Source organism: Telmatherina bonti (genome assembly GCF_933228915.1).
Source record: "Telmatherina bonti genome assembly, chromosome: 7".
NCBI lineage: Eukaryota > Metazoa > Chordata > Actinopteri > Atheriniformes > Telmatherinidae > Telmatherina > Telmatherina bonti.
In genome coordinates, this window is record NC_136625.1 from 18,069,286 (window position 1) to 18,089,987 (window position 20,702).

At 36.0% G+C, this 20,702-nt stretch overlaps 1 protein-coding gene across 1 annotated transcript in view; it reads left to right on the top strand.

Moving 5' to 3' along the window:
* Positions 1 to 20,702, top strand: part of fyco1b (FYVE and coiled-coil domain autophagy adaptor 1b) — a gene marked incomplete at its 5' end in the record, with an annotated part of 190,474 nt that overhangs the window by 79,963 nt on the left and 89,809 nt on the right. Inside the window, 6 exons of the mRNA XM_079243154.1 lie at positions 2,220 to 2,402; positions 5,875 to 5,941; positions 6,146 to 6,262; positions 6,773 to 6,913; positions 7,629 to 7,729; positions 8,263 to 8,395. Coding sequence (XP_079099280.1) covers positions 2,220 to 2,402; positions 5,875 to 5,941; positions 6,146 to 6,262; positions 6,773 to 6,913; positions 7,629 to 7,729; positions 8,263 to 8,395 — 742 coding nt within the window. The remainder of the gene's footprint in view (positions 1 to 2,219; positions 2,403 to 5,874; positions 5,942 to 6,145; positions 6,263 to 6,772; positions 6,914 to 7,628; positions 7,730 to 8,262; positions 8,396 to 20,702) is intronic.

Sequence of the window (20,702 nt, forward strand, 5' to 3'; positions counted from 1 at the left end):
ACATAACAAATAGTCAAATTGCTCACCAGTGTTTAAGACTCATCATCTACAAATGGAAAGCCAGCCAGCATAAATAAATGAGTTACTGACCTGCAGCCACTAGCTTCAACATGTGAACCACCACCACGAGGTAGGGATACAACATTAAGTACACATTAAAGAACAAGACATTACACTCAGCTTATACTATTAATGCTGATACACACACAGGCATTAACCTAATCTAGACATAGCTGTCATACCATAAGCTAGTTCAAACATTCTGCATGGACTTAAGATCTTCTATAGCAACATGCCATTAAAAGACTCCTTAAAAAAACCCACATGAAGACATTTAATTCAGTCTCTGCAGTCATTATTTACAAGGCAAGTCTTCAGAGAAAGAACCTGAACACTGTACTGTGAGGTGCAAGACTGACACTTTATTTTGAAAAAAAAAACCACAATAGAAAACACTACCAAGACAGGCAGCAACAGAGTATAAGTCAGGCAAAAGCAAACAGAAACAGAAAAGAACTAACAAATCATTGGCCAATGAGCAAAGGAAACTTTGGCAGATGTACTGAAGGAATAATGACAAATAAGGAGCAGGTGTGGCAATCAATAACAAAATACCAAGCTAGAAAAGCAAGCAGGATGGAAAAAAACAACATGATACAGTAAAGCCTGTACTCTCCAAATGAGAACAGGAAGCAAACTCAACAGAATGGAAAAAAAAAAACGTCTTCTTTATTTAGTGACATATAACTAATCTTTTCATGCTGTTGATGACACACTAAACCAAGCAGCAACTGAGCTGTATTTCTGATAATCATTCAGACCTCAACCTGTGATCCTCAAATGCCCTGCAGGTTTTTAACTTCCCAAACACTTTTAGTCAAGTTCTGCACTAGGACTCATTATTTCTAAGTCAAGTGTAGTGAAGCAGGGAAACATTGTGAACCTCGAATGACTAGAGTTTGAGATAGCTGATTCAGATGTATCATCTGTTGACAAAGCTTTTTTTTGCTTATGATACAACTTATGATAAATCAGTAGTCTAAATAATGGCAAAACTCCACATAAGCTGCCCAAAAGTAAATCAATAGATAAAATTTGTTCATTTCTCCTGGCCACAAAACAAAACAAATGCTTGTGAATGCATACATTAGAATGATGCAGTATTATAATTTAAAAAAAAAAAAAAATGGTGTCATTTCACATAAAATATGCATGCACTCAAAACTATATATTATTATTTCAGAAGTTGTTTCAGACTGAAAACAGTTGCTGCTCTGGACTGAAATTTATCAGGCAAAACACAAACTATTACAGTGTGTAAATGTTGTATGTGCAAATAAAAAACTGTTCAAAATGACAGTAGGCTTATTCACACTCCTCACTATTTCAGTACTTCTGCAATAAAGTTCTGCAGTCTGAAAGATTTTATTTTTTTACTTTTTGAGGGGAAGGGGGTTGGCTGCACTGACTTTGGTAAAGTTTTCTTAATACATGTTTTTTCAATTCTTGCACCACCGAATGTCTGCGTGGCAAACATGGGCAGATGGTATGTACCTTTGACAAGACCTCATCTGTAAACGACAGACAGCAAAGCCAAATAGGCTGTTTGTCACAATGTTCTGAAAATTCAACGACCACCTTGTGAATGTGCTGACCTTTTGGTTAGAGTAAAAATCAAAAAAGACTCGGTCCTGGAAATATTGTTCTTATGGCAAGTTATTTGTAACACATGGTTAAGTTTAAGAAGCATACCAGGATAATTTGCCAAAAGCACAATAAGGGTTCAGAATCTAATCTATAATCAGGCTTATGGAATTATATAAACCTCTCATCGTTTATATCTATACGGATCTGGGTAAGCAAAGTTCTGACTACTGAAGCATGGAGGCTGCAAGATGTCCTTAGCAGAATCCACTCAGCATCATTATGAGTGTAATGTGAATTATTTGTTTGCCATGAGAACATGTTTTCAGTTCAGAGGCTTTTGCTTTTGATCCCTGACACATGTCAATGTAGCCATGGAGAATTATAACACACAACTGGATCTGTCTTCAGCATCTCGTGTTTCTGCTATGTTTAGATATCACATAAGAGGTGATATATTTGATGAACAGCTTTAAGATTTGTGTTTTATCCCCTGTGAAATATTTTAGTTACCCTTTAGTCTTTGCCATTTTCTGTATTTGTTGTCTTATAACTTATAATGTCCCTTCCCTTAGGCGATTGGTGGACACAGAGGATGAGCTCAGTGATATCCAGTCGGAGTCGGTGCCTTCGGAGGTGCGGGACTGGCTGGCCTCCACCTTTACCAGACAGATGGGCCTGATGTTGCGACGAAATGAAGAAAAACCTCGCTTCCGCAGCATCGTGCACGCTGTTCAGGCTGGCATATTTGTTGAGAGGTATATTGTGCGTTTTGCACAACGTTTTTACAATTAAAAAGCATAAAGTCACAGATCATCAATTATTCATATGAACTACCACCACCTATCTTTCCCACTCAGTTGTTTAATGATAATTTCTTAGATCAAACCTCAAAGAAAAGTCAAAAATTCTATCAGCATCTTTAATTTAGTTCTGCATAACAGATGCAGACAGGACAAGGGTTTTGCATAATTTTATATATTTATGGGTATACTTCTATATTAAAGTTGTCACATAAATTTGTATTTGAGTGTTAGAGGTTTAACAAAAAATATTTAATGTTCAGGTTATTGCTGTGTCTGTACTTTTAGTAAATTTGCTGCTTCTTTTGAGATATTTGATATTCATAGCACACTCCATTTCCCTTTAATGGCCTTGCTGTTGCCAGACAGTATGCCACCTTCTACAGACATGCCAGCTATTTATAAAGTTTCTTTAGCTCTGCACAGATTGCATTTGACTAATGAATCATTGTGATCTAATAGCAGTGCTTTTAAATAGAAAACCACTTTAGGCACTTTTAGCACGTCAGTTATACTTAAGCTTTTGGTGTACCTTTTTTTTTTTACATGATTAAAATAACACACAAAATGAATAGTGTTATGTTAATGTTCAGTGCAAGGTGTCATCCTTTCCGATATATATATGTATGTGTATATATATTTATATGTGTGTATATACATATATATATATATATATATATATATATATATATATATATATATATATATATATATATATATATATATATATATATATATATATATATATATATATATATAATGTTTAAAATAATAATAAAATATTATAGTAGTGTTTTTTATTAACCCTTTAATTGATACTCACTGAAATACTTGGAAATTTAAAATTTCAATAATTTAAAAGTGTTATATTATTATTATTATTATTATTTATTACTTTTTTTTCTTAAATCCCAAAAGTCATATAGTAGTTAGTGGTCAGTTTTCTAACAATTTTTTCCCACATTTTATGCTGAATACTGATCTCAATTAAATATTTTAGATGCAGCCTGATCTGATGATTTCACGGACTAGAATGCATGGGTATTTTGTATGTCCAATGAAGGGATCAAATATGATCATTTGCATACAAATTATTCATTGTATTAATCTAGAATTAGATAGATGCAAGTAACAAAAGTGAACCTTTTCTTCAGGATCATATGTGATCAATCCTACATTATATCTGCATCTGAACATTGCTGGTGCCTCTTGATCAATGGTTTGTTATCCAATGTCTTGAAGTGATGTTAGCCCACTAATCCATTTAGTAATGCTTTAACTCTAAGATGTTGGTAGTTTTGCAAACATAATTTGCTTATGTCAGCTCCCTTTGTAGTGTTTTGACCATAGTCAGGACTGTGATCTGACAACTTCAAAACATACACTGAAATTCCTCTTCATCCAGTTATTCATTTAGCCATTGTTCGAAAAAACTTGGAACTTGTCCAGATGGATGACTCATTGCACTGTCTGCACGTTTACATGGGAGTTTTAATTCCTCTTTAATTTCGAATAAAAGTTAATTTTGTTTTAAACAGATGAAAAACGACCATGTAAACATTGAATTTATAATGCAAATTTTTATTCGAAATTAAACTTAATTCTGACGTAAGTGGCTGGTTTATTAGCATTTTAATTCCGAACTATTTAATTCCTCTGTCATGTAAACTTTAATTCCGCTCTAAGTTAATTCCGGTTGTTACCTTGTCCTGTCCTTCTCAGTTGCTACAAAAAGTAATGTAGTATGCTCATGTTGAGCTGGTACTTTAAATTTACACTAAAAATAGCATAGAAACTGGTACTTATCATGTAGTTTTTACAAGTTATGACTGAAAAGACGAGAAGCAGGAAAATCAACTTTGTTTATTTCCGGTATACATCATACGTCACGTGCGCCCTTTGTCCAATCAGAACACTTCCCAACCTGCCGCTCTGAAGAGAAATTAAGTAAGGATGTGTTTCATGTAAACGTTCATTCAGAATTATTATTTTCATGTAGGAGAATACATTAATTCCTGATTATTTAATTCTGAATGACTAATTTTGAATTAAAAAACATCATGTAACCATCCCCCATATCTTTTGATGTTATGATATGAAACTTTATTGGTTGATGTATCAAAGAAGTACCAAATCATGTTGCCACCTCCACTGTATTTTCCGCATAGGAGCTGGTTTTAATGCTTGAATGAAGAATGGCTTCCACACTCCAAACAGAAGTCTTGCAATGTAGTATTTGTCTAATTCATCCACAATTTACAAACTGTATTTTGAGCATGAATTTTTGGTTATGCTACTTATAATTAAGAATAAGATGCATATGTATAAAATCAAATATGCACCAAATGAACAAAACTACACTAGAACTACTTTAACAATTTTCATTTGAAACAAAATATTGTGTATTTTACCCTACAAAAAACCCCAAATTGCAGTCACATCATTGTTAAATGGAAAATCATATTTCAGTTCCGATTAGTTGATAGGTTTTTTTTTTTTCGTTTTTTTTTTGTGTACAAAATTGGAAAACAGACAACAGTTCACGTTCTGATTTTTAGTTTTTGATCATAAAACAAAAGTAAGAAAAAACTAAGTGATTTTGGGGTGTTTTTCATTTTCTTTGTGTCAAATGAAAGAAAAAAAAGCCCCTGCTATGTTTGCCTTTGACATTTTTGTTTTGGAAATGTGTGTGGTTTGTGCAGAATGCAGACCTCACCTGAGTTGACTATATATCATCACAGTCTGGCTGAGTACAATCATTCAGAGAGTCGGTATCAGTGCTCTGTCCAAAGCTGTGCTTTATCACACAGTAACATGCAACATGCATTTGTTTATATTAGTAAGCTTCCAACATTAATCTGTTTTTACAGAAGGCACTCTGTTAGAATGAAGAAAGATTGGAACAGGGAGAATGAGACTGATAAGTTGGAGCAGTGTGGTGCAATCTGTGCTTTATCTGAAAAAAATTCCACCTTCTCTGATTGAATAATAAACTTCATATATGTGTGCATCACTTCTCTTTGTAATCTTGCAATGTCTGTACAGGAAATAACAAATATGTAATCTTGAAATTTTTTACATTTTGCTGCATTACATACATGTGTGGAACGTTGGCAACATAGAAGCAGAATTTAATGACTCCAAAGAATTCCTGGGGAATTACATATCCAGTTTGTGCAGTTTTAAGATTAGGTTAATTTCTGATATGAAGCCCAAAACCTTTTGCATGTGAAAAAACTGACTTTAGGCAGCATTTACCTCCTGTCAACTTAACCTTTCTAGCATAGTTTCACACTGGGTTGTGTTGAATCGAAGGTTTAGTCTTAGTGGGGAACCTTCCAGGCTGTGGTTTGGGGTTGATGTAGGAACCTCTGGTGTTTACACTCAGCAGTACTCTTCATTTGATGTTTTTATCTCATCCAAACAGGATGTACCGGCGTACCTCCAATATGGTGGGACTCAGCTACCCTGCGTCTGTCATATCTGTGCTTAAGGTATTAATATGCGCAACACACATTAAAGCAGAAACAAAAAATACCTACTTAGTTAACATAAAACAAGCCCATATGCCATAGAGGTTGACTATCAGCACCATTCAACAATTTGCCTTATTTTGGTTTTAAAAACATGTGTTTTTGTTGAGAAGAATGAAAACATTAAAATGGTCTATATTCTACTTTTTTTTCTCTTTTACACAGAATGTTGACAAGTGGTCGTTTGATGTGTTTGCTCTGAATGAAGCCAGCGGGGATCACGCACTTAAATTCATATTCTACGAGTTGCTCACAAGATATGATCTCATTAGTCGCTTCAAGGTAGAGTCAAAATGAAATTACAGACTGCTGCACTGGTTGTTAATACAGTTTTGTTTGTGTCATTAAAAGAAAGAGGAAGTAATTCCTTAGTACAGACACAAACCTTCAATGTCCCTGATTCAAGAGAAGTGAGCACAGCTCCTTTAGACCCATAAGACCAAAATTATGTTGTATTTCAGTAATGATCATTTTATAAAAGGATTTGGACACACATCATCTCTTTTGATAGTTGTGTGGCTCATTTTCCACAATGTCTAATAGCTGAGAACAATCCACTTGAAGTGTCAGCATCTGGTTGTAAATGACATGAGCAATAAAGCTGATATGAATATGTAATCAGTCTGCAGTAGCCCAAATGATTCATGATGCATGGTTTTATGACTATAATTTCAGATGCTGCACACATTTAAATAGCATGGGATCATCATTTAAATCATAGGCTGAATTGCAGAGGTTTCTGACTGTTTGAGGTGTAATTCACATGTTTGGTGTTGTTTTGTCCTGTGTCAGATCCCAATCTCTGCAGTGGTGTCATTTGTGGAGGCACTAGAAGTTGGATATAGCAAACATAAAAATCCTTACCACAACCTGATCCATGCTGCTGATGTCACACAGACTGTACACTATCTGCTACTCAAGACTGGCATGGTGGTGAGTATAATACCCGCAGCTTATATAGCATCATTTCTTTTGAGCTCTCAGCATCTACAGAAATAAGTTCATGCATGTTCATGAAGTTCCATAGACTGAAGCTTAGTGTGTGAAATCAAAGGGATTTCATCCTCCTGGTATTCAGAACATCTCTGTCAGCTGACGTTTGCCAGCCTAATTGAAGCTTTGCTTGACATGCAGCTCTTAAATATGGCATTTTCCTTTTTTTCTTGGAGAATCCATGAGCCATGCTTTCATGGTTTAAAAAAAGAAAGAAATTCTGCCTTTCCTCTGAAAGATAATTACTCTTCAAATGCAGTTTTGCTCACAGGTTTGAGAACATAAACTCACATTTTTAAAAGGACAGATAGACATGGAAATATTTTCTCCTGTCTTCATCATTTATATCACACACCTCCTCAACATCTATATGGTGTAATGCACCATTCCATCCTTTCCCATTTATGGGGTTCTCATTTCTCTTGTCTAATCTCGGTCCATCTTTTCCTCTTGTGTTCAATACTTCTCCATCCTCTTTTCCTGTCACTGTCTCTGACTTTTCCATTTTGTTGCCTCCCTTTTTTGAACACCATCCTCTCTGTTTTATGATCGTCATGATATTCTCCTTCACCTTCTTATCATAACTTTCCCTTACGCTTTCCACCCCCCACCCCCCTCCCAATCTTGTCTTGCTTGCCTCTACCTTTGCCACTAGCATTGGTTGACTGAACTCGAGATCTTTGCCATGATCTTTGCGGCGGCGGTGCACGACTATGAGCACACAGGGACCACAAACAATTTCCACATTCAGACAAGGTAATGGATGATAAAATCAAAAATGCATGGCACCAACTCACCAGATCAATGTTTTCATTTACAGCAAGGTGGCTTTATAACCACACTGTGATTGCCCGCAGTGCAGTTATAACGGGATGATAGTACAGATAAACTCCAAACTACATGCCCTATATATATATATATATATATATATATATATATATATATATATATATATATATATATATATATATATATATATATATATATATATATATATATATATATATGTATGTAATCTATGTATGTATATATATATATATATATATATATATATATATAATATGAAATTTTTCATTTACGTACAAAAGTAAGACATGATGAACAGATATTTAAAGATGAACAGTAAAATATAGCTCTCAAAAATTATCCTGAAGTTAAATTTTTCACACAATTCTCTAATTTAGTTACATATTTTGCTATTTGAGTAAACTGGTAGTCATATGAAATTCATGTTTGGTCTTGGCTTTCTTCCTCCAGTACAAACCTTTTATTCCCTTTTAAACTGACAGGTCAGACACAGCAATCCTGTATAATGATCGCTCAGTCTTGGAGAGCCATCATGTCAGCGCAGCCTACCGCCTGCTGCAGGACGATGATGAAATGAACATCCTCTACAACCTCTCCAAGGATGACTGGAGGTCAGTTACACAGATATTTGAACTAATAGATGAAAAGAGGCAGAAAGAAAGATAAAGGAACTGAGTGAGTGCACTGGGTATTAAAAATGTAGATGTAAAAATATAATGTGAAAGCATTTAAAGACAGACAGGCAGACAGGCATGAAACCAGGCAGGTCAAGCAGAACAGGCTCGCAGTATGCACTAAATTAAAGCCATGCATTAAGTGATTTCTTTTTCTATTTTTTATTAGCTGTACATAGAATTTAGCAAAGTTGGATCATTTTCAAGGTTCGGCTTTGCACTAAATGAAGCTGTTGTATGATAACATACCACAGAAGACAGCTGCAGTCTTATTTATTCTGCCTTGAGCAAACACTTGTCAAAGCAAATATTAGAACTATTGCTCATTTACCTAAGCAACTTTTGAAAAAGAAAATCAATTTTCATTTACTTGGCATTTGACAGTTCATTACATTGAATGTAACTTGTGTGGTTTTTTTTTTTGGTTTTTTTTTTGTCCCTTTTTTATCCTCCAGAGAGCTTCGTGCTCTGGTGGTGGAGATGGTGCTGGCCACGGACATGTCGTGCCACTTCCAGCAGGTTAAGGCCATGAAGAACTTTTTACAACAACCTGAAGGGTTAGTTGTCTTTTACTTTAATGGTATTTGAACTTCCTGGCCATAACCTTGTGATTTACAACCCCATTAAACTGGAATCAGTCATTACCTATTAACCACCGTCCATTTAATACCCAATTAAGCCTGGCCTGTAGCGGGTAATCAGAGAAACACAATAAACAGCCAGTTTTATATGTGACAGTTTTTGTGAAACAAACAAAGGATGATTTCTGATGTTTGGGTTCTGCTTACCCAAGAAAGAACGTAGAATGAAATTAATTTATTTTTCCAGGAAATACTACTAAAGGTCATGCATTAAAAAATACACTTGTGTATCACAGTAAAGAACGTCTCAGGTACAAACACAGCTTGCTTTCCAGCCTGTGCTGAAAGCACTGGCAGCCGTAGAGTTATGAAGCAGTAACACCAGATTTGGCAGGGCAAAATTTATTTGCACACTGTGGTGGAAAAACAGCCGGGGCCAAAGAATGTTGGCAGCTTTGTGGGCATACTGTAATTCTACTGCATTAACATGGAGAACATTTTCACCTCTGATGAAATGATGTGTCTTTACCTGCTTTGATCTGCTTGATATAATTTTTAAATCACATGTGCTCTGCCAAGCAGTGCAAAATGCTTGATTGCAGAGAACTGTTTAAATATAAGATGTCATTGCACCAGAACATTTGGTGTTTTTCTCCTTGGTGGAGATAAAGATTAAATAAATACTTATATATCGAGAAGTTGTACATATGCATTTAGAGGTTTAGAGAAGGTCAAATTAAATTCATTATAGTGTATTTTATGTTCATTTTGACATCATAAATTTATGAATATTTCTAACTTTTTGTGAGTCGTGTTTGTATTCTAATTACACTGTTTGACTTTTTAATAATTCAAATGCATGTAAATCCAAAAAAAACTTTAATAACCAATAACCACCAGGAATTCTTAAACACTGTACCTTTGAGTATTAAACTTGTGCATTTGTTTTACTAGTATGTCTTTTGATCTATATTTCTTATATAATACTAAATGTTCACAAATGTGTTATTTGAGCTCATGGTAATTTTAGGATTTAATAATGTATGCATAACCTTTCTTAGAGCTCCCATAAAATGACAAGCAGAAGCCTTATTGCATCTGCATATATGAACTTGTTTTTGTAAAAAAGACAAGGCTGAACAATTGAACTGGTATAGGTACTATAGAACTGTGTTGAAGAATAGATGTTCAATTCAGACTGCAAATATACATTGTGTCAGAAGTACTAACATCTTGTAGTAAAGAAAATCACTTCAAATGGTTGGTGGCCTACACTGGCCAAAAATCCTATGTAAACATGTTTTCCTTTGAAACTTTTCTTTTTGTGCATTTTTGTGCATTGTAAAGCATTTCTAATTCTGCATCTAGCACCCATAAAACAACGCTGGTATTTTAGTTTTAAAGCTCAGACTGATCTCACTCCATCTCACTTCTCAGTTTATTCATTCAGACAAACCACAGAAGGTGGCAGCACAAATATGGCAGCAGCCATGAATGTGGACCCACAGCAAGAGGAAAATGTCTAATCCAAGAAAGTAGAAACATAAGTTGTTGGTATTTTGGTTTTTTGTACAGTGATAAGATGTAATCACAGTTTTTAGTGATATATTACAGTTTTCTGTCACTGACCTTTGACTTTGTTACACACTGAAACTGAATGTTTTGGAGTGTTTAGTTTGGTCTTATTTTGAACTCATCATACTTTGTAAACGAAAGAGAATTTTACAGATTTTATTGTATGGTCCTAAGACCAATTCATTAAAAATATGGGCACAGTTTTACTGTCAGAAAAATACATGATAAAGAACCACTAACCTGCATTTTGTGGCCAGCACCCATACTAACTACAAAAAGCAGTCCAACCTTCAAAGTAAATTATCCTACTTCTTACTCGATTTTATTTTGCTAGTTAACATTTTTATAACAGCTATATTGTCTCAAAAGTCAGTCTTAAGGCAAATAAATTCCGCCCTGATGCTCATTTAATAAATTATAAATGTTGAAACATGATGACAAAAGTGCCGTGATAGACTTTGACCATAAACTGGTCTTGCACATGTCCAGATGTTAACATGAAAATCTTAAAAAGCAAAAAAATAAATAAATAAACATAGGGCACACACATAAATGACACCCACTGCGATTTCCACAGCCATTAATATATGCCAACAACTACCCCCCCCCCCCCCAGTCAGTGCTAACTTGGCCACCCCCTTTATCACATGACCTTCACACTGTAGGTTGAAGCTGTCCCTGAAGGGCCTCACAGTGTGTGAGCACACAGCTCTTGCCTGCTTATAAAAGATGGAAGCTATGAGCCATGTACTCAATGAAAGATGTTGTGCTTTTTCAGTCTGTTTTAAGAACAGTGTATTCTTCATTACAGTATATTTCTGTAGAAACATGTGCAAACCAATAGCACCTAATGGATCACTCCATATGTTAAATAATTCATTTTGAGGTTGTCCTTACTGTTCTCCATCTCAGATTCCTGTAGTTCAGAAGGAGAACACCTTCATATGATTGTGTTTGTATTGAACATTTCACTTTGACTCTCAAATATAAAGTATTGCTTTGCCAAGATGAGAAATAAGTTAAAGAATAGCAACACAAGTCGATTCACATGCTTCATCTTGCTTTGAATATATTTACACACTGTTTAGTGTAACTGCGGTGTGCACACACTTAACACTTCCTTACAGTACTTCCCTTTTTCATATTTAGAGCACAGCACTCTGCTGAGTGACTTATCAATGCTGTACATACAGACACAGAGCTGCAAGACAAGAATAAGAAGCGCTATCAAGCAAACTATCGTATGACGTGATGAGTCATCACTGCTAATGTAGCTGCAGTAGTGACAAGAGCAGACTGCAAGGAACTTGTTGACCTTCAGGCTATTCTTTTCATTGTGATAATGCCCAACATCTCGTCACTATCTGAAAACTGCTTAAACAGCACTGAACTGGAAACAAGCACCTTCCCAAGAATATATATAGGCATCATTGACGTTATGCTTCCTGGATATGTGAATATACATCAAAAACAAAAAGTGCTGACTACAAAGTAATCATCACTCTTCGGTATGTACACATGCACATAAATAAGAGATTGCAGTCTGCAGCTGCGATGCTGAATAGACTCTAATGTGAAGTAATTCAGACCAGTGTGCTGCAGGCCTGCTTAGAGTGCACTTCAAGACTCAATCTGCTGCAAATGGAATGGGGGAAAATGTGAGCTAGTCGTTCTCACCTCTGTTTAACCTTGTGCTGTGTGTTCATATGTGTATTTTTATGGATGTGTGCGTGTTTGCCCTTGTCTGTTTTTTTCTTCGTGTTGGTGTGTGTCTGTTTCTTCATGCATCAGTCCATTAAACAAGATATTTTGATATGGTTATCAGGTGAAATCTCAGACACGGTTTCTGATGAAGTGGGATGATGCATTTACACACGGTTTAAGGGAAGGGGACCACTGAGCCTAATGGTGCCAGGATGATTAAAGACATTTTATTCCCTCTATTTGGGTGTTGTTGCACTTTGAGTTGTTATCTGAGTACATGCTTCTGGATACACGTTAATCAGGGCCTGGATGTATTTCAGTATGTGTGCAACAGTGTAAAGTTTCCCCCCCAGTAGATTAGTGTTTGGAAAATGAAAAATACCTGATGCATACGGTTGTGTACTGCAAAGTGTTAGTCATTCAGGTGATGGTAATACTTTGTGTTAAAAGAAGAACAACTAGACTTTTCAATTCTTATTTACTTAGTCTTTTAAAGACGTCTTGCCCTTATCCAAGAAACTGAAGAGGGAAAATAAATGGATGTCCAGTTGCATTTTCTTAATGCAAATAGAAATACCACAAATGTTGAAAATAGCTGTTAGACCCAAATAGAAATTATATTTTTATTTTTTTCTGTACATTAGAATAATTTAGTTGTTATGAGTTTTATATTATTTAATTTTTGATGAGGCATTTGGTTATATTTTGTATGTGTTTAATATTGATGTTTATTGATTGCTAAATTAGTTATTCAGGCTCTTTTAGCATCCTGCATGCAATCATGGTAACATGCAGTTTTGCCCTTTCAAGTGTGCATGCTTAGTGTCTGTAGCAGGTTAATGGAGCAGGATGAGGAGCTACAGTTTTTTCTCACCTGAATATTTTTGTTACCGTGACCAACACAGCAGGTTTTTAGGGATTCGACAAGTTATTTTTGTAACAGTGGATTTCTCTTATAACCAGATGTCACCTTTAGGTGAGGCAAATTTAATTTTGTACCCAGACTGCTTCTTCTCTGCTTTTTCTTTATTGGAATTTACAAGTCAGAAATTTCATGTCCTGTAAGAGTGGCGAGCATTGTTTTTCAGATGTGCTGCTTCTACAATAATATAGAAGAGATCTCTTTTAGAAATACAGCTGATCCCATCTCCCTTTTTACCATATTTCAAATATTATCACTCACTGACAACAAATACCTTTTTTCAGACATGTGAGTCTGTTTGTCTCTGGAAGTGGCAATCCAGAGCATGGCTACATTTCCTTAAGAAACATGACAATGCCACAAGCACTAATGTCTGTATTGTGAAGACCAATAATAGTGACAGATCACAGGAAAGACCTGTATGATTGTGCGGAGCAGTCTGCAGCCTAATCGCTTCTCTGCTCCAGACTTCTCATGTGACTACTTCCTGGAAATCTTCCTGATGGAAACATGCAATGTATTTTTTGCTTTTAATTCAATTGAGTAAGCAACTTAATGGAGTAACTTCTTACTTTCTCAACTTGAACCTGGGAGAGCTGCACTGAGACATTCCAGCCTCTGCACACATGGCACCTGCTCAACATCATTGATCAAAATCAATTGAAAAAGATTTTAAAGTCAAAAATTACTCCAGAAATTTCCTGCTGTGTTGTTTGTTTCCTCGTAGAAAATTGGGTCAGAAATTGAATTGATGATGGAATATATGAAGCACCAGAGAGATAAGCAGAATTGAAATTGACATTTTTTTTCCTTATATACTATTGCTCAATATTGCTGTAATTTATGAGGCAATACATACAATATTCTATGGCTGGAAAAAAAATGTCTGACTAATATTAGCACTAATTTCATTAGCTTAGTGACATGGATAGGATACGACCCCCCTACAGTCTAGATGTTGGTGATGGATGATCAAACTAGATGAGCTGCTCAGATGTCAGGAGGAGGAAGAGGAGAAGAATCATCATGTTGTGTAAAAGTCAGTTTGGAGGGAAAATTACAGAACAGAAGACTTTTAAAGGATCAGATTGACTTGAGAAGGTAGCAAGAAGACCTTTTGACCTGAGCAGTGAAAAGGTGAAAATTATTTTGCAGGAAAACAAAAGTCACAAAATGTAGCAAGAAAAAAGCCAAACACTAGGAAAGAGTGGGGCATTAAATAGATTTGTATTGGGTAACATATTTACCTTAACTCATGCAAAAGCTTGATTTGAGCTTGTTTTAGGCTTTACAATAATACAATATGGTCGCATCTGTTTTTATTTGTCTATAGTGGTCATGTTGCATCATCTGTCAGTTGTCATGGGCTTCCTGATTGAAACACTTTTGCAGCTTTAGCTTTTTTCCTTTCCCAGCATCTGTTAAGGAATTGTAAAGTTGGCAGGACCCTCCACAAAGTCAAGTAAACAAATGCTTCTCAACCCAATTCTTTTTATTTGCTCCCAAGTTTGGCAGAGGTGCTGGACTGGCTGAGAATGGAAGGGCTGACTGAAACTGGAAGGCAGGAGGCAGGCTGGGCTGGCTGGTACTGGAAAACAAATGGAAACTGGATTTTTAAATTTTCTTACTAGTTGACAGACACTAAGAAACTTGTTGGCCATACAATATCACTGGCAAGCAGACGAACTGGAAATGGTTGGAGAGCAGTCTTCAGTCTTATCCTCCAGGCTGGAAAGAGGAACAGCTGCAGCCAATAAGTCAGGACACACCTGAAGAAAATCATATCCTGACAGACCCAGCAGCATCTTTTTAAGTTGAATTTATTTATGACTCAACAGAAATTTCTTTTAATAATCCTTTGCCTGCAGTGTCTTTCATTTGTCTCTGTTTATCTGTTTTTTCCCTTCAAACTAATAATCTCTAACTCACCAACCACTCATGTAAGAAATGAACAGATAAATCAGTTCCAGTGTCATTAATGTAAAAACAATAACTATTCAGAAACCAAGTCTACTGAGTACTGGTGTTTTTGTTCTCCATTTTAGGATTGACAAGCCCAAAGCCTTATCCCTGCTGCTGCACACAGCAGATATCAGCCACCCAGCTAAAAGTTGGGACCTCCACCACCGTTGGACCACCTCACTGCTAGAGGAGTTCTTCAGACAGGTGAGACAGTTCATCTACCTCAGTGGTTCAGTGGTCGTTTTGGGTTTTACACCAAACTGAAAGGTTACAGACGTGGACAAAATTGTTGGTACCTTTCGGTCAATGAAATAAAACATCACAGTGGTCACAGAAATAACTGGAATCTGTCAAAAGTAATAATACATAAAAATTCTTTGAAATTTAACCAATGAGAGTCAGACATTGCTTTTCAACCGTGCTTTAACTGAATTATATAAAAAAGATAAGCTCACGAAACCGGCTTGTACAAAAATGATGGTACCCATAGAAAAGACTTTTCTTCCACATAATACGTTCTACAGTTTCAGTAGGAGACTGTTAGATAGCCAGTGAAGCACTCACACTCAGACCTCCCAGAACAAAAAGCATTGCCTTGATGGTAACTGTATTAATGTATTAACAGAAAGTATATATTTTTCACATATTCACATCTGAATCAAACATGCAAGTCACTTGTGCTTTTTGCACTGATGCTCTCTGGTACCAGCACAGATGCTGACTTATGCATCTCTCCACATAGCCCCAAATGATCTTGCTCCTCTTTAGCATCCAGAAACCTGATGCAACAATTTTTATAAGCTTCTCCTGAGTCCATGCAGTCATTCTTATTGTGGTTGTGTGATGGTCTCTCATGAAGTGCCATCTGAAGGCTTGAAGGTCATATCCATTCAGCAGTAGTTTCTGTCCTTGACCTTTATACTCTGATATTTTCCTTGGACTTCATAAATCCTTTCTTTTTATGATTTTTATGCATTGTAGCTGCTAAGAAACTACAGTTCTTTGCAGTAGTTTATTATGAATTTCTTTTTCCTCAGTGGTTTTCTGACCCAGACTGTTTCAAAATGCTATACCAATTTGTAACCAATCCTGAAACCATTATTGGCTACTAATTCATCTGCTTATTGTAGTATTTTTGGAACAGTGGTTCAAACATCTTTTGACACAGGCATTCTTCTAACCTTTTTTTTATATTTAAAAATACAGTTTTTACATGGATTTTTTAATTGAATATAGAGGTGATAATTTAATGTAAGTCAATCAGTGAAAATGCTAAAATATTTCTTCTCTATTTGTCTGTTGAATAAAGCTTCAAAGTAAGATTTTTACTAGAAATGACCCACTCAGATCCTCGAGACTCCACAGTCCTGCAAGTGTTGGCAGTTTCCCCGCTGCAACACACCTCGTTTTAATCAGTGGAATTAGCAGACTTGTGTAGAACTTGACATCAAACTCTGCACAAGTCCGCTAATTAAGTTTAACATCTATCACCTTGAGCACAACTTGTTTAAGCTCTATAATTTTATATTCTATGACAATGTAAAAACAAAACAAACATTTAGTCACTATTTCACATGTTGGTGTGAAACACAGTTTGAGATAAATAAAAAAAAAAAAAAGACAAAAAAAAACATATCCTTTAATGAACTTCAGTCATGTGGTCATACGCCGAAGTATTTGTTCAAAGTCAAAAGTCAGTCACCATGGAAGAATAAAATGTTCAATATTTCCTCTGAAAATAAAACAATGACTTCTGCTGTAAATAATAGATGGTGTATCTGTAAATTTCATCAAGGGGCCAGAGGTTTAAATTGTGCCACATTGCTTTTGTCTCTTTCATTATTAATCCACATTGTTCTCATTATAAGTGCTATTGTTGTTTCGGCCGCTTTCACAAGGCCTTCGTCTCTCGGGATGTGAATTGCCAATAAATAGCTTCTGCAAAGAACACTGCCTCTTGACTGCACATCTCATCTGTTTGTGACAAATAGGAAGAGAAAATGAAACACATTTGTGGCCTGAAAGCACTTTGGGAGAAGCTCAGATAAATCCACGATCTGATGACACAACTTTGAGCATGTGGTGTGTTGATATAAGTGTGTATTAAGGAGTTTTTGTGTTTTGCATGTATTTTTAGAATAGTACACATTTTGGTCAAATCTAAATGGTTGTGACTAAAAAAAAACTGTTCTGTTTCCAGGGGGACAAAGAAGCTGAGCTGGGATTGCCATTCTCTCCACTATGTGACAGAAAATCAACAATGGTAGCACAGTCCCAGATAGGTAAGTGTCTAATTTACACCCTCTTCAATATTCATGATTCACACTTGAGACTGAGGTTTTTTTGAAGTTATCATCTATGAAGGACTTTTACTAGAAGAATGGTTAGTATTGAGGCTGGTCAGACAGTTATGCAGAACACCTGCACAAATGTATTTCTGGAAAAGAGTTGACACCACATTTGGTGAATAAGGATTTAATTGCATTTTCTACAGGTGCATGTCACATCTGTTTATAGTTGGAAAATTATTTTAAAAAGTTTTTTTTCTGGTGGTGTTCAAATATCTTCAGTCACAGTTTCTGTTCAACCAATCTTCAGGGTTTCTAGCAATTGTCATGTTTCCCGCACTTTCTTGACAAGTTGTATAACACACTTTCCAGAGACTTTTAACTAATCTGTCTTTGCCTATATATTTGTTGCCAGGGTTCATAGACTTCATCGTGGTCCCTACCTTCACTGTGCTGACAGACATGATGGAGCGGATCGTCACACCGCTTATCGACGAGGCCTCTCACTCTGGTCTGGCTGGATTTAGACGCTCTAGGTGAGCAGCAACGCTTTTCTTGCGATCGTTTTAGGAATAAAAGTTTAGAAGTTTATATGCAGTAATACAGCCCAACTGAGCAGATGGAAGTGGGTGACTGCATGCATATGTGAGTAAACTTTAATCAACCAGCTAGGTTAATCAAGGATGGAAAATTTCCTGTTTTTTACCCTTCACCTCTCATACGTTTTTGAACATCTACTCGCTCAATGACACAATTATACCCATCAGCTTCCCTGCAACAACAACAGCATGTCTAATGGAAGTATTGAGAACAGCAGATGAGGCTCCCATGGGTAATCCATTTCTGTCCGTGGAAATGTCTCCACCTTTCATTTGGCAGAGCCAACCACCTTGAAATTGACATTTTAGGGATGCAAGTCCAGTTCCTTTTACCAAACCTGGCGAAGAATGGACCTTAGAGTTGGATTGGCTTACACAATAGCCTCTCAAGTTACAAAAGAAAGTGATTTTGTCTCCTCTGGTTTAATCAATCGGTTTAATACTTTTTTCCAGCTTTGTGCTTAATCAGGTGTGTGAGGCTTTGAAATCAGATAAATAAGTAAAGCTCTCTGCTTCTGCAGTAATATTTAAGGTACCTGGAGGCAGATAATTTCAATAAATTTCCTAATGCATAAAGTGATTTTGTTGCATTGTAAAGCAAGACTTTAACACTTTGGTTCTGCATCTTCTTTTGCACCTGCACATCAATATCAGCCCCACTTCTCACTTTAACAGCCATCATTAACATTACTAAAGACCACCAGTTGAAGCAAACTGAGTGTAATCCTCAGATAGCATTGCCGCAGTCACTTACTGGGGTGCTTATGCGTTTCTTTGGACTGTTGTCACCTCATTTATAGCTACTTTCAATCATCTTTAACTATGCCAGCTCTGTGTATCTCTGTTTATCAACCTTCCTTTCTCTCTTTACTGCATCTGACAGCTTGTTTCCTTTCAAAAATAAATCTAAAACAGGAAAAAATACATTAGCTTTACTCACGGGGATGCCAGGGTATTTTCCAAATTAACATTTTGTTAAGTTGTTCTTGTTGCCTAGAAATGGACCATCCTGACTTTGAAAGGCTCCATGTTTTACAGTTTAAGATCATGTTGATATTTATTATGCTTGAGTGAAATGTTTCAGTAGTATTATGCATAACAGTCAAAGTCAAAATGATGATAGGTATGTTGATTGTGATGCAATTTGGTGTACATACTTGGAAAATAAAATCCTGGAAAAATACAGAAGCCAAAAAAAATAATAATAATAATTTGAGGAATCGATAGCTTTATCTATCAAATGAATGGTAAGTAAAGCAAAGTTTGTCAAATCAGATTGAAAGAAAAGCAAAGACAAGCTGAAAGCTTTGAGTCAGACCACAACAATTAGCTCAGTTTCACATATTTGATGAGAATGCATCTACCTCATGAGTTTATCATGCAGACATAGATCTATTACTGTTCATCTTGTGTAGTTTAAGGATGAAGGAATTGTGACCATCAAAATTGACCAAGTACTGATTGAAGAGTTAGATGATCACTACTCCATAATCCCTAAAAGAAAGCGGGTCTTTAACTTCTGCAAATGGAGGAGTAGGAAAACGTAAGAGTTTTTGCTTTAGGTCTATGAGAGCTGCACCCTATGCCACTTACAATTTGAAAGATTTTGGGGAAGTAATCATAAGGTTTGTATTTGTTGTAAAGCAGTTACATGGTGGTCCCTCAAGAAGTGGATATACTCTCAATTTTTTTTTTTTTACCTTTTTTTTTTTTTTTAAACCGAGGGAAAACAGTAGTCCAGGAAATGCTGTTTCAGAAAAAGTGACATGTAAGACTACTCTATATAGTTCACCCCCAAAAATCCATCAGTATGTTTGTTTATTGTCACATAATTTCTGCTCTTTGGTTTGAGGGAGGAAGAGTTACGAAATGACTAAACCAATACTGGCACACAGACTAGTAAGAGACAGGCTCACAGACATATATACATATATCTTTATTATGTCTATGTTCAGGCTAAAGTGAACACAGCTGATGGCTAACTGTACCAGTGCAGCATAGGTTACCTTGGCTGAGCTGCTGGGCCATGTAGGTACATGTGTAGGGGGTTACTAACTGTAAAAGCAGCATCACATTGGATTTAGTAGTGGGTATACTCAATGCTGACTGAAAAAGAAGGGGGTATACTCTGTATACCTGCGTATATCCTCTACTACACCACTGCTGTGAAGTCAGTTACTCGTGTTGTGGGAAAGCCTTAACTTTTCTATTTAAAATGTTTCAGTGAATGTGCAAGCAACTACTACCGCATTGCTCAGACACTAAATAAATTGTTTTAAAAATCCTGATTATCTGGGTAGTTATTCTGAACCTAAAAAGCTGAATAGTATCTCTTGTGCTGAAAATTTCTGTTCTAAACCCTTTAAGTTAATTATTAAAGTAGTTTTGCCTGATGAATAGTGCAGCTTGTGACAGGTAAAGTTTTGTTGTTGCCTTTTAGCTTATCAAGGGGCTTCATCGTCAGATCAAATTCTAGCATCAGTATGAGCTGGTTACTCCTCCTGAAAGGAGCAAAAATCCAATACCAGGTCATTAACATCATTTATAGAAATAAAAACAACCCATGTGTTGATGATTAAATCACTACTGTGCCACACTATTCATCTTGTTTAAGTTT